The 11011-nt window shown below is 36.6% G+C and overlaps 2 protein-coding genes across 3 annotated transcripts; one reads left to right on the top strand and one right to left on the bottom strand.

Moving 5' to 3' along the window:
* Positions 1–3665: 3665 nt before the first annotated feature.
* Positions 3666–6279, bottom strand: rpl28 (ribosomal protein L28). 2 transcript variants are annotated; one of them, XM_038275057.1, is made up of 5 exons: positions 6218–6279; positions 5683–5770; positions 4159–4282; positions 3890–4008; positions 3666–3803 (listed from the first exon to the last, which is right to left on the bottom strand). In XM_038275057.1, the coding sequence occupies exons 2-5, from the start codon at positions 5761–5763 to the stop codon at positions 3714–3716; spliced, it is 414 nt and encodes a 137-aa protein (XP_038130985.1). In that variant the 5' UTR covers positions 5764–5770; positions 6218–6279; the 3' UTR covers positions 3666–3713. The 2 variants fall into 2 exon arrangements, with proteins under 2 accessions (XP_038130985.1, XP_038130984.1); XM_038275056.1 differs by having other exon boundaries at positions 6188–6276.
* Positions 6280–6482: 203 nt separating this feature from the next.
* Positions 6483–10229, top strand: LOC119776577. Its single transcript, XM_038275055.1, has 6 exons — positions 6483–6915; positions 7049–7163; positions 8222–8334; positions 8917–9016; positions 9143–9264; positions 9357–10229. The coding sequence occupies exons 1-6, from the start codon at positions 6825–6827 to the stop codon at positions 9464–9466; spliced, it is 651 nt and encodes a 216-aa protein (XP_038130983.1). The 5' UTR covers positions 6483–6824; the 3' UTR covers positions 9467–10229.
* The last annotated feature ends 782 nt before the right edge of the window (positions 10230–11011 follow it).

Raw genomic sequence — 11011 nt, 5'->3', positions numbered from 1 at the left:
GACTTTTTTATATTTCAAATTACGCCAGCAAAATATTATTTCTTTTATTGGCCTTTATATGGTTGTGTGACACAAATTGACTCATAACTATAAGGTGGTTTGTTACATAAAATCCTAATAAAATACACAGATATTTGTGGGTTTGATTTATAGAAATGAAAGAATATAAACCAGTTTGCAAAATATGGCTAATTCAGAGTTAAAGGTGAACTCATCCATCCTGGGAATAATCGCTCTCAGATGGATGAATCTGGGGAGTGATTATCCCTGAGATGGCAACAAAACTCACCGCTTGATTAAATCACTGTTTGGTTCCCAGATTAATCCCATCATGCCAAGAGATTCTGAGTCCAACAATAAGACAACTGGGTGGCAAAGAAAACAGGTTAATTGAGTCTACAGGCAGCTGTAAAGCACTGTGAGACAGGGCAGCAACAGGAGCAGGGGGATTGCTTCCTCATAGAAAGGGGCTGCAGAGCTGTGCACATCATGTCCACAGAAGGCGTTCTCCAGCAGCAGATGAGTTTCAGCACTGATGCCTGTTACAGAGGGAGAAGCACACTCTCATTATCCTGTACTGGATCTAAGTAGGAAAAGCTAATACTGTAGGTTTACTGGCTCTCTGCAGCTGTAAATAGTGCTGCTACCAAACCCAGTAAATCCACTATTATATCTCAGTAGTCCTTAGCGCTACACACCGTGTTGTGACCATTCCTCCCACAGGTGCTGAACGTCTTCATTACGATGCCTGTGGTGTTCATAATGATCCGGATCTGCATGTGAAACACAGCAGCTTTTTTAGCTTCAGTTTAAAGCTATATACATATATATATATATATATATATATATATATATATATATATATATATATATATATATATATATAAGCTATAGCTATATATATATAAGCTATATATATATACATATATATATAGCTATAGCCTATTTATATACATATGTATATACAGTATATAGCTAAGGAAAAATACACTATAGCTTTACAAAGAAAGAGCTGATAAGTAATTTATGCATTTTTATGTATGTCTTTTTGTTGTGAGAGAACAGTTTCTTAAGTAAAAAATCTTGTTTTTTTTGTTTCTTTTTTGCTTATGTCTGCAGAAGGACCCTAATTGGCAAATAGAGTCAATCTGTCAACATTAGCAGTCACACCATGCATGTTAAGTGCACACTGCAAATTATTTGGTTCCTACCAAGATTAATAAAAGGTATATTAAGAAGTGTTACTTAAGTGAAATCATTTCACTAAATGCACAGATAATTTCAGTTGGAGTGAATATCTTTCCCTTGGGATTTTCTTGTTTTTAGACACATTTCTGTAGTGCCCAGTTGTGGAGAGGTTATGAAATGATATTCACAGCTCATTTTGTGGAGAACTGTTCAACAGATCAAACAGGCAAAAAAGATTTATGCAAAACTGCAAACCAATTTTAACCAGAGGCAGCAGTCAAGACAGCCTTGGTTACTCTGATGTATCATCAGAAATCATCAAAGCAGGAAATAAAAATCTGATTTGGATGGTGTGCAGATAATTAAAAACCGGATCTCTCTCTTGAGGTGGGATTTGGTCTTGAGTCCAAATCCCAGCCTGATATCGGAGTTGCCCTTTGTATCTCTGCTTCTTTCTGTATGTCTGCTTCTGACTCCTTGAACCCCAGTCGCTCTTGACAGATGGCTCCTGACACTGAGCATGATTCTGCTTGAGGTTTCTTCCTGTTAAAAGGGAGTTTTTCCTCTCCACTGTCGGAACAAGCATGTTTGGTGTGAGGGATTTTCTTTGAGTCAATAAATCGATACAGTCAGCTGTTTTTTCTTAGATAGAAAACTTTGAAACAATCTGACTGTATGATCTGGTTGAATTGTCTCTGTGAAGTACCTTTACATGACATGTGTTGTGAATTGAATATAAACTGAATTGAAGAAATCCAAATATAAGGGGCATCTTACATCTTGCTACTATAATAGTCTTGTCTTTTATTTTCTGTTTGCACAGCATAGTTAAAAAAAAAGCAACAATCTCATACCATTAGTGTGATGCCACAGCATTCGTTTCAGCTCTCCGAGGGCCTGCGTTAGGTTTTCCAGTTGATCATGGAGGTGAATGTTCTCCTCTATTAGGGCATGGATTGTGTCCTGGAGCTCAAAGCCTTGACCTTCCAGCTCCAGCAGCATCAGCAGCAAGAAGAAAATAGCTGGTTTCAGTCCTGTCATAATGACCACCACACAGAGGCCTCTACATTTCTTCACTGACAGATGGACGTTGTTTCCATTTTGTGCATCTGTATCCCCTGGTGATTGGTGTGGGAGGTTTTATGAGCTTAAATGGGTGGGTGGGGGTGGTAGGAGTTTGATCTTTAATTCCAAAGCCATGAGTGGAAAGCTGCCAGAGGGCTGCTTAAAAATCTATCAAATTATTCTACATCAGTGAGCACAGCAGAACAAAGCCTGTTAGCTGCAGAATCATGGCATGAAAATGATGTACTGATTAAATACCAGACTAGTCCAGGTACAAGTTCAGAAGCAAACTCAGCAATTTCAGGACTATAGGAGAAATAGGTGATCAATCTTCCTAAAGTATTCTTAATTGGGAAGTTAAATACAGCCATTGTTGTCTGGTGAATCTCCTAATGGCAAATTAAATCCTGACAAATAAACTATTGCTTCATTCATATTTAATAACATCACCTATATAAGCTAAAGATAATGAGTTCTGGTCAGTGATGTCAGACAATTTGCTCTGAATAAAATTAGGTCAGTTAAACTGATTGTCCTCTCTGACCCATTTGTAGCTGCTGCAAAGTCACTCTAGGTGACGAAAAGGTCCAAATTTGTTTTTTTTTTTCTAGGTTATTTCTACCATGTTGGCCAAAGTATAAAGCTTTTAAAAACTTATTTTTAAAACAGCAGTCATTTTGTCTTTGATTTGAAGCCCTATAGCCACCTATTTAGCATTAGCAAACAGCTAATGTTTGCTCCTCTGAGGCCTTGTTTAATGCAGCACGGCCCCTACCCCACCTGTTGCTGCACATTGCTAACTGAAAGGTTACTTCCTCACTTTTAGGACTATCAGTAGTTTGGAAATATATCTGATCATATCAAGAACCGTGATGAATAAAACACACAAGTCACAATCGAGTTTTAAAACAGCAACTGTTATGGTAAAAGTTGCACTTCTAGCAACCTGCTAAAAGTAGTTAGCACTTAAAGAAATCTAGCTGGTTCTATATTTTTCTGTAGGCCTTGGACAGGGCTGCTCAGGTTCAGTCCACAAAAGTTATCCTGCATCTTTTTGATGCACCCTGTTTTAAACACACCTGAATCAAATGAGTGGCGTTTTACCATGCCGCTGCTGAGCTACGTGAGGGAATACAGCCTTTAGATTCAGGTGTGTTAGAGAAAAGATGCGTCTAAAAGAAAAAAATGTTTTTTTTGTTGCGCCACCCAAGCTTTTACTTTGATCTTACTGGTTCATGCATCACGTTAAAGGCCGGTCAGGTTTTAAATAAACTAGAAAGTTAAGTTTGATCAACAGATTCGAACTTAAATAGTTAAATGTTCACATTTCTACACACATATTGGTACCAGTGAAATATTTTAAGAAACTAGATTAACTAAATTTATTATTAAAGACACAGAAATACGTCATGTTTTTTTTTTTCCAAACAAGCTTTTATTTATTTTTCATGTGTATTTGTTTATGCTGTCTTGACAGCCCTGGTGCGCTTCTTTTTCACCACAACAGGCTTCTGGCTCTTCAGAATGGCACTGGCACGACGCAGGGCAGCCTGGGAAGAAAAAAACAACAAATCATAATCTTGAAATAGTCAATGCTTTCTTAGACACTATGAAGCAAAACAAAGATATAACTCACCATGCGCAGGTCCTTCCTGTAGTTGTTCTTGCGAATAATGTGCCTCAGGCTGTTGAGGGTGGCACGGGAGTTCTTGTTGATGGTGACCTTTACGTAAGATGCGGCAGGCTTGTGCTGGCCTATGCAAAAAAAGAAAAAGTTTTTACATCAGTCATGACAGAGTTAACACTTTTCTTAAATCATCATAAAGCATCTAAAATGTACACAAGGCTGCAGGGGAGCCTTTATGCAACATGAGCTATACTAAAAGGGGAATATTGTAGTTTTACCTGCACGTCTCTTCAGCACCACAACAACACCCTTGCCATCAGCTGCTGGCTCAACACCGACAGTTTTCTTGTGCACCAAACCGTTGAAGCGGAAAGAGTTCCTGGACTTCAGATTGTTTGGCTCCTGTAATGAAAAACAAAACAGAAAAACAATCATAAACCTTCAGGCTTATTAATGCTGTCTGCAGTAAAATAATAACGAACAAATAAAGAGCAATCTTCGTTCATCAACTGCTCCCTACAAAATATAATTTAGGGAATCTAGAGCAATAAAAAAAAAAAAAAAATGTGTTGGCCCTAAACAACATGAGAAATTCTTTTGTTGACAAAGAAACTGCCGACTGTGGAACAAAAACCTCTAACATTTTTTAACTTGACTGGTGTTTTCTAGTGCCACAATCAAAAATCCCATCTTTTTGAGGTCAACTAAAGTATTAAAGACTAGAGGATGTGCTGAAAGATTGCTACTCAGAGCCCTTTTCAAGACATTGGCACAAGAGGGACAAGTGAAGTAAAATGGAGAAAGCTAAATATCTCCATTCAGCCATTTGAAGAGAGACCCAAAAAAGATGGTGTGTGGGTTATAGTGTTACTTGTAACAAGTGATCAAGATTTAATTACAGGAAAGAACAACATAAAACTTTAATGTTTCTTTATCTTATTGCTTTGAGCCCTCTGTGTAAAATCCTGGATTTAAAATGTAGAAAACTTTTTGAATATCTCAGTTTTATTAGGCAACTTTAACACCCGAATGTTTCAACTGCTAATATAAGAAACTGACAGCAGTTTAAAGTTTTAACCACAGACATCGTCATTCTAACATAGCACTCCATTACTTATTTTTCTTCCTACTTCTGTCTTCTACTCATTACATTTTCGCACAAGTATCTGTATTTTCCATTCCTTACATTTTTAAAACAAATGTTACTCGTTACTCTTGGCTTCGGTTTAATGTTTATAAATATTGATTTCACATCATATTCGCCATCCAATGATCATTGGCACAATCCACATCTAGTGAAAACTAGTATACTTGGATGAGTCATAACATACTCATTTGTTAGCTAAAGGAAATCATCAGAAGGTGTTCTTCAAACTGCAAACATGAATTGTCTATGCCATGCTAGGATGTTGGATTCAGAAAAAGATGTTGAAATGTCTGAAAGGTCGAACAGATGAGAAAGTATCGGGAGATGGAGACCAACAACACCCCCCCACCCCTTTGAGCTTTCAATTCATATAGTGGCATCTGGCTTTTTTTTTTTTTTTTTTAAGATGACTTTATATTTTTTGTTTTTAGACCACATATTTTCTAACTTTTACCAGAGTGTTTTTAAACTGCAGTATCTATGCTTCTACTTAAGTAACAAATGTGTGTACTTTTGACACTACTGCTTAATGACATAAAATGAAAAGGGTGTTAAAATCGTATTTTCCTTTGGAATACCACAACATTAAGGTTGGTTCTCATCCTTCTACACAGATGCAGGCTTTTTGGTAGCTAGGAGCTCTGAGTGTACTTACAGTGCTGTAGGTCTGTCCATTCCTCTTGAGGAGGAAGCTGGAGCAGTTCCTGATGACCATCCACTGCAAATGGGATGACATGATGAACCTGAAAAACAGTGTATGGCTATGTGAGAAACATTGACCAGCATCTGATCGCTATCCACTTAAGATTCTTAAACTCTAGAAACTATTAAAAGCTTTTTGAGCAAAGTAAAGCCAACCATTCCGTTTCGAACTTTGATTTAAACAAGGTATGGATAAATATTTAGTCAGGGATCTTTATATTAACGTTCTATTTTACACATTAACGTCTAGCGAAACCCGCTAGCGTTAGCTTCACTCACTCATCAGTTGACGGTGAGGCCTAAGTTAGCCAACATACAGGCACGTTTATCCTTAGTTTTATAAATAGAACAGGACAGTTTACTGTCAAATAAGGTATGCAACATTAAACTATGTCAGGCTATCGAGCTTTATTAGTGAAAAAATAATCACGGACTGATAACATATCTATTTTATTTACCGGGTATTAGCAGCCAAGCGACCACGTTACCTTTTAGCGGAGGAAAAGGACCAGAGAGAGCGGAAATCGCGTCAAGCATCCTTTTCTTAGATCCATGCGCACGAAAAAACACAGTTTTATAAATATGTTGTGAGGTGAGCCAGATTTCTGTATCTAAAAACTAATAAAACGATGTATTTATAAAATAAAGATGAAAAAATTAAACGTTATTTGCCTACCAGCACTATTTATTGGCGTTTTATGAAAAACTAGTTCCTAACGACGACAGCGGAGGGACAAATTCAATACTCCTTTTGTAAATTACGTCATTATTGTGCGTCGCATGTTTACAGTTAGAAATGAGCTCTAAATAACAACTTATTTTAATGCATAATGACAGAGTGTCATCCTATATTAAGGCTTATTAATAGCGTGGTGGATTTGGAGTATTGAAAGGGCGTTTATTATAAGAATTATCTGCATTATTTGACTGTATTTGCCATCAGTTTTTGACAGATGTTTTTTTTATTGTTCTTATTGGATAACGTGAAACTTAAAGTTCCAGCACCTACAACTATTCTGGAAATCTATTATCCCAAGGATTTTCTACAGTTCATTATGGCGGGTAAAAGCTAAGTCTTAATGGGAATGGTCGAGTATGGACAAAGAAGAAGATTTGGAGACACTTGGTGAACAGCTTTATTCTATGATTTACCCCAAACACAAGGAGAGTGCTGGAAAACTCACAGGTGAGCTTATTGGACTCTGCAAAAGATAAAATTGCTAGATATAAAAAGTGATGGTTTAAATATGCAAATAACATAACTTAAAATCTCAAGGAAAGTGTTATTTGCCTTAAAAACTGTTTTTGTTGTGTTTTAGGTATGTTGCTTGAGCTTCCTAAGGCTGTTCTCAGCCAGATGCTGCAGGATGAGGCCATACTGACAGCAGCTTTGGAGAAAGCCCTAAAAGCTCTGCAGGCGGCACCAAAGTCCAGGTACAACAGGCTAGAGAATAGAGTAATGATTCCTTTTATTTTTCATTTTTATTTTTTAAGGCTGATAGATTCTAAGCAGGTTAACAAGGTTAGATGAGGAACCAGCATGCTTTGATACCTGCTTAACTGCATTAGACTCAAATGCAATAAACGATTTTCTTCTTACATAGCTTGGCATAAGCTTTTTATTAAAGATTTTCATATTATAGTACAGAGCATGATCAGTATTTATGATATAAAGCATAACAATGGTGATGAAGTTTTTGACTCTCTGGAAGAACAGCTGTTTGAGTTGGTGGATATTTGCAACACTGGCTACTCTCAGAAAATAACAGGTAAGTTAAATATTCCTACTTTATAGAAACCTAGAGGGGTGACATTTCAGTGTACATCTTTTTATTTATTGATTAGTTTCTCCATTTGGCCTTCAGTCTTCAATTATATTTACATTTATGGTAAACACTGCAAATAATTGTTGATTAATCGTATCTTCTTTCATGTAGTCAGCATGCAGTGTTTATAATTTTTGCCTGTAGCCTGCAAACGGAGCTGTAAAATATTCTTACCCCTATTGAATGATGAGACTCATTGAGTTTCCAAACCATATGGTCAGGGTTTTTAAGACCAAGTACATTGTTCTATACTCAAAGCTGTTTAAACAAGTGTAGTAGTCTTCTTTAAGGTAGAGCACAGCAGTAGGTAGGGGAGGGGCAGCCTTGTGCTACTCTGTGTTGCAAACAGCTGAAGAAAATCACAGATGAATAACCTTAAAATGTCTGAGCAATTAGAATGCTATGGTGTACATTTTTAGCAGCTTCGATACCAGGGAGGACGCTTTTGTTCTACATGGCAGCTGTAGCCGTGTGGGAGGCATATAACCCGTTTTTTTTGTGTTTTTTTTTTTTAAATCAACATTTTATTGACTTTTAATCACTCATATTTTACTAATAAATCAGCAGACTAACACTGCAGGTTCTTAAAATTATGTCTCAGGATTTGTCCGCGTGTCACATTCCATCTCAGATAGTTTATTCTCCTGTTACTGTGATTGTTTACAGTGAGGTAACACATAACGACGATGATGATGTGTCCGAGTCCTCTGACTCTCTGGGAGAACAGCTGTTTGAGTTGGTGGATATTTACAACACTGGCTACTCTCAGAAAATAACAGGTAAGTTAAATATTCTTACTTTATAGAAACCTAGCGAGATTACATTTCAGTGTACATCTTTTTATTTATTAAATAGTTTCTCCATTTGACCTTCAGTCTTCAATCATATTTGCAGTTAAGGTTCCTTTTGCTATTATCTCATTTGTGGTGAATCTAACTAAATATTATTCTTTTAAAATAAAAGCAGCCATTTAATTGAACTGGGGTGAATGGATGTTATGCAAACCATTTGTACCTGGAAGCAGTGGTTCCAGAATGTTTTGGCTACTGACAAACAAAAAATACCCCAACATTAGTTGAGCATAGAAGCATTTTTTTAGAGTCTGATTAAACAGGGTTTCATTGATAACAGCATGTATAGCAGGTGTATAGCTTGCATGTGTTTATAAAGGCTGATTTATTCTCTTTCAACATTTGGAGTATAAGTGCTTTGTAACACATTAAGCTGTTTGCTAAATTCATACTGTAAAATATGAAAACGACTGTCAGTTTGAATGTCATTTCTGTTTGTTTTAATTCCATGACGCAACATTAGTGATGTATCTTCCTGTGCAGTAAAAAAGTATTTTATTTTGTCCATAGGAATGTTGTTGGAGCAGCACAAAGAGGCCGTTTTACAGCTTTTGTCAGACCCCAAACTGCTTGAAGAGCATGTGAACATCGCTCTGAAGACACTAAAAGAGTTTGTGGTTTTCTACTCTGGACAGGCTTTTCATGAAACATGTGTCTCTTTTTGGAGCCCATTCTGCGATTTACCATTTACAGCATGTATTTTGAAATGACTAATGAATTCTGCCTTCTTCTTCAGGCAAAATATAGAGGAGACAGATCTCAGTGACGCTTCAGAAGCCGATGAGACAGACAGGCTAGGAGAGAAGCTCTTCTCATTGGTTGAGCAGATGGATTCACTGCATGCAAATGATATCACAGGTGAAGTGACACTGATTTATTAATCATTCAGCTTGCACCTTTTCTTGATGTCACACAGTTCTGATAAACATCCACATATTTCTGTTTTCAAGGTATGCTCCTGGAGATGGACTCGGCTTCTATCCAACAGCTGCTCAGTGACCCGGCAAAGCTGGAAGCTGCAGTTCAAAAAGCACAAGCAGTTCTGGATGCTGTGAGCTAAGCTGAATTTGATTAAAAACTGCAAATTCTGAAGGACCTTATTTAGCGCTTTTCTAATTTCTTTTTAACATTTTCCCATCAGTGTCTACTGAAGAAGTGATCCATCCCTTCTGCTTCCCTTTGCTGCTGAACTGTTAACTTTTTTTTTTTTTGATCAAATTGTTTACATTGCTGAATAATAGGATTCTTGCTGTTGAGAACTTACATAAAAGTTTAATATGCTGCTTTAATTAGTTTGTATTACAGCAAAAAAAAAAAAAAAAATAGTTCAGCTTCTTTGAAATCCAGCCGATTTTAATATAAATCATATTTAATTATGTAACCGTAAGAATGTTGTTATATGTATATTTGTAATAGAAATACCCCACTGATTATATAGAGGTTTGTTACTATTTTTTATTCTTTCGCACAGCAGCAGATAATTTAAAATTTTAAAAGTTTTAGCCTGATCTAATAATGTGTGTGCTTCCAAGTCCATAAACATTTCAGAGTTAAGAAAATATATGCTAATTTGTTGTAGTTATACATTCATGTTATTTAAAACATGACTTGCTGCTGTACTATCGAGGAAGGAGACATCAAGCTGGTAACAGTTGGTACTGACACAGAATAGCCCTTTGGATCCATTCTGTTAAACCAGCCTATTACTTATTAAATGTGTTGTACGCTTTTGGACAAGTAGAACTTCCATCTTCCAAAAGTCTGTTCTTTGGAAAGAGTTTTTCCTCTGTGTGAAATAAAGTTATATTTTATTTTTTTTTGGACCTAATGGCTCACTCATTGAAAAATGTATTCAGATCTTGTTTGAGTCATGTTTGAAACAGGCTGACAGAGCTTTGAAACCCCTAAAGAGTTCTGGTTCAACCAATGATCTAAAATCAAAAATAAATTCCACTTTTTTTTTTTGTACAATCTGTCAGTTTAAACACCTTTTCTGAAAAAGCCACAGATGTATCACACCATCAAGACCAAGGATGGCTCTGATAAAGTTGCTTATAAAAACAAATCCGGGGTGGAGTTATAGGAAAATTCTAAATGTTTATAGTTATCCTGGAGCAACATGAAATTTAAGATCATATGTAGAGCAGATGGCACCACAACAATCCCGTCAAGAGAAGGCCAGCCCTCAAAGCTCACCAAGGGGACAATAATCAAATGGCACAGAGTTCCACAGCAGGGACAGAAGTAGCCTTACCACCCCATAGGAATCTTGAGTTTATCAAAAAGCATGTAAGTGACTCCCCTCATGTATGGAGGAAGGAAAAAAAAAAAAAAAAGAAGTTTTGTTCAGACTAAAATTGAGCTCCTACCAAGGAAAACATGTTTGGTGCAAACTCAGCCCCAGAACACCATTCCCACAGTGAAACCTGTGGAGGCAGCACCATGTTTTAGGGATGCTTATCAGCAACAGGGAATTGAAAACTGCTCAGTTAAGAAAACAGTGGATGTTGCTAAATACAGGGATATATGGAAGCGGATTAGGGCCACTGAAAAAAAAACAAAAAAAAAAACGTAACAGATTTTTAAATTTTATTTCAGTTTAATA

The sequence above is a fragment of the Cyprinodon tularosa genome, unplaced genomic scaffold (genome assembly GCF_016077235.1).
Source record: "Cyprinodon tularosa strain WSP-4 unplaced genomic scaffold, ASM1607723v1 ctg94, whole genome shotgun sequence".
Classification (NCBI taxonomy): domain Eukaryota; kingdom Metazoa; phylum Chordata; class Actinopteri; order Cyprinodontiformes; family Cyprinodontidae; genus Cyprinodon; species Cyprinodon tularosa.
The sequence above is the reverse complement of the archived record's forward strand: the minus strand, read 5'-3'. Positions and strand labels throughout refer to the sequence as shown.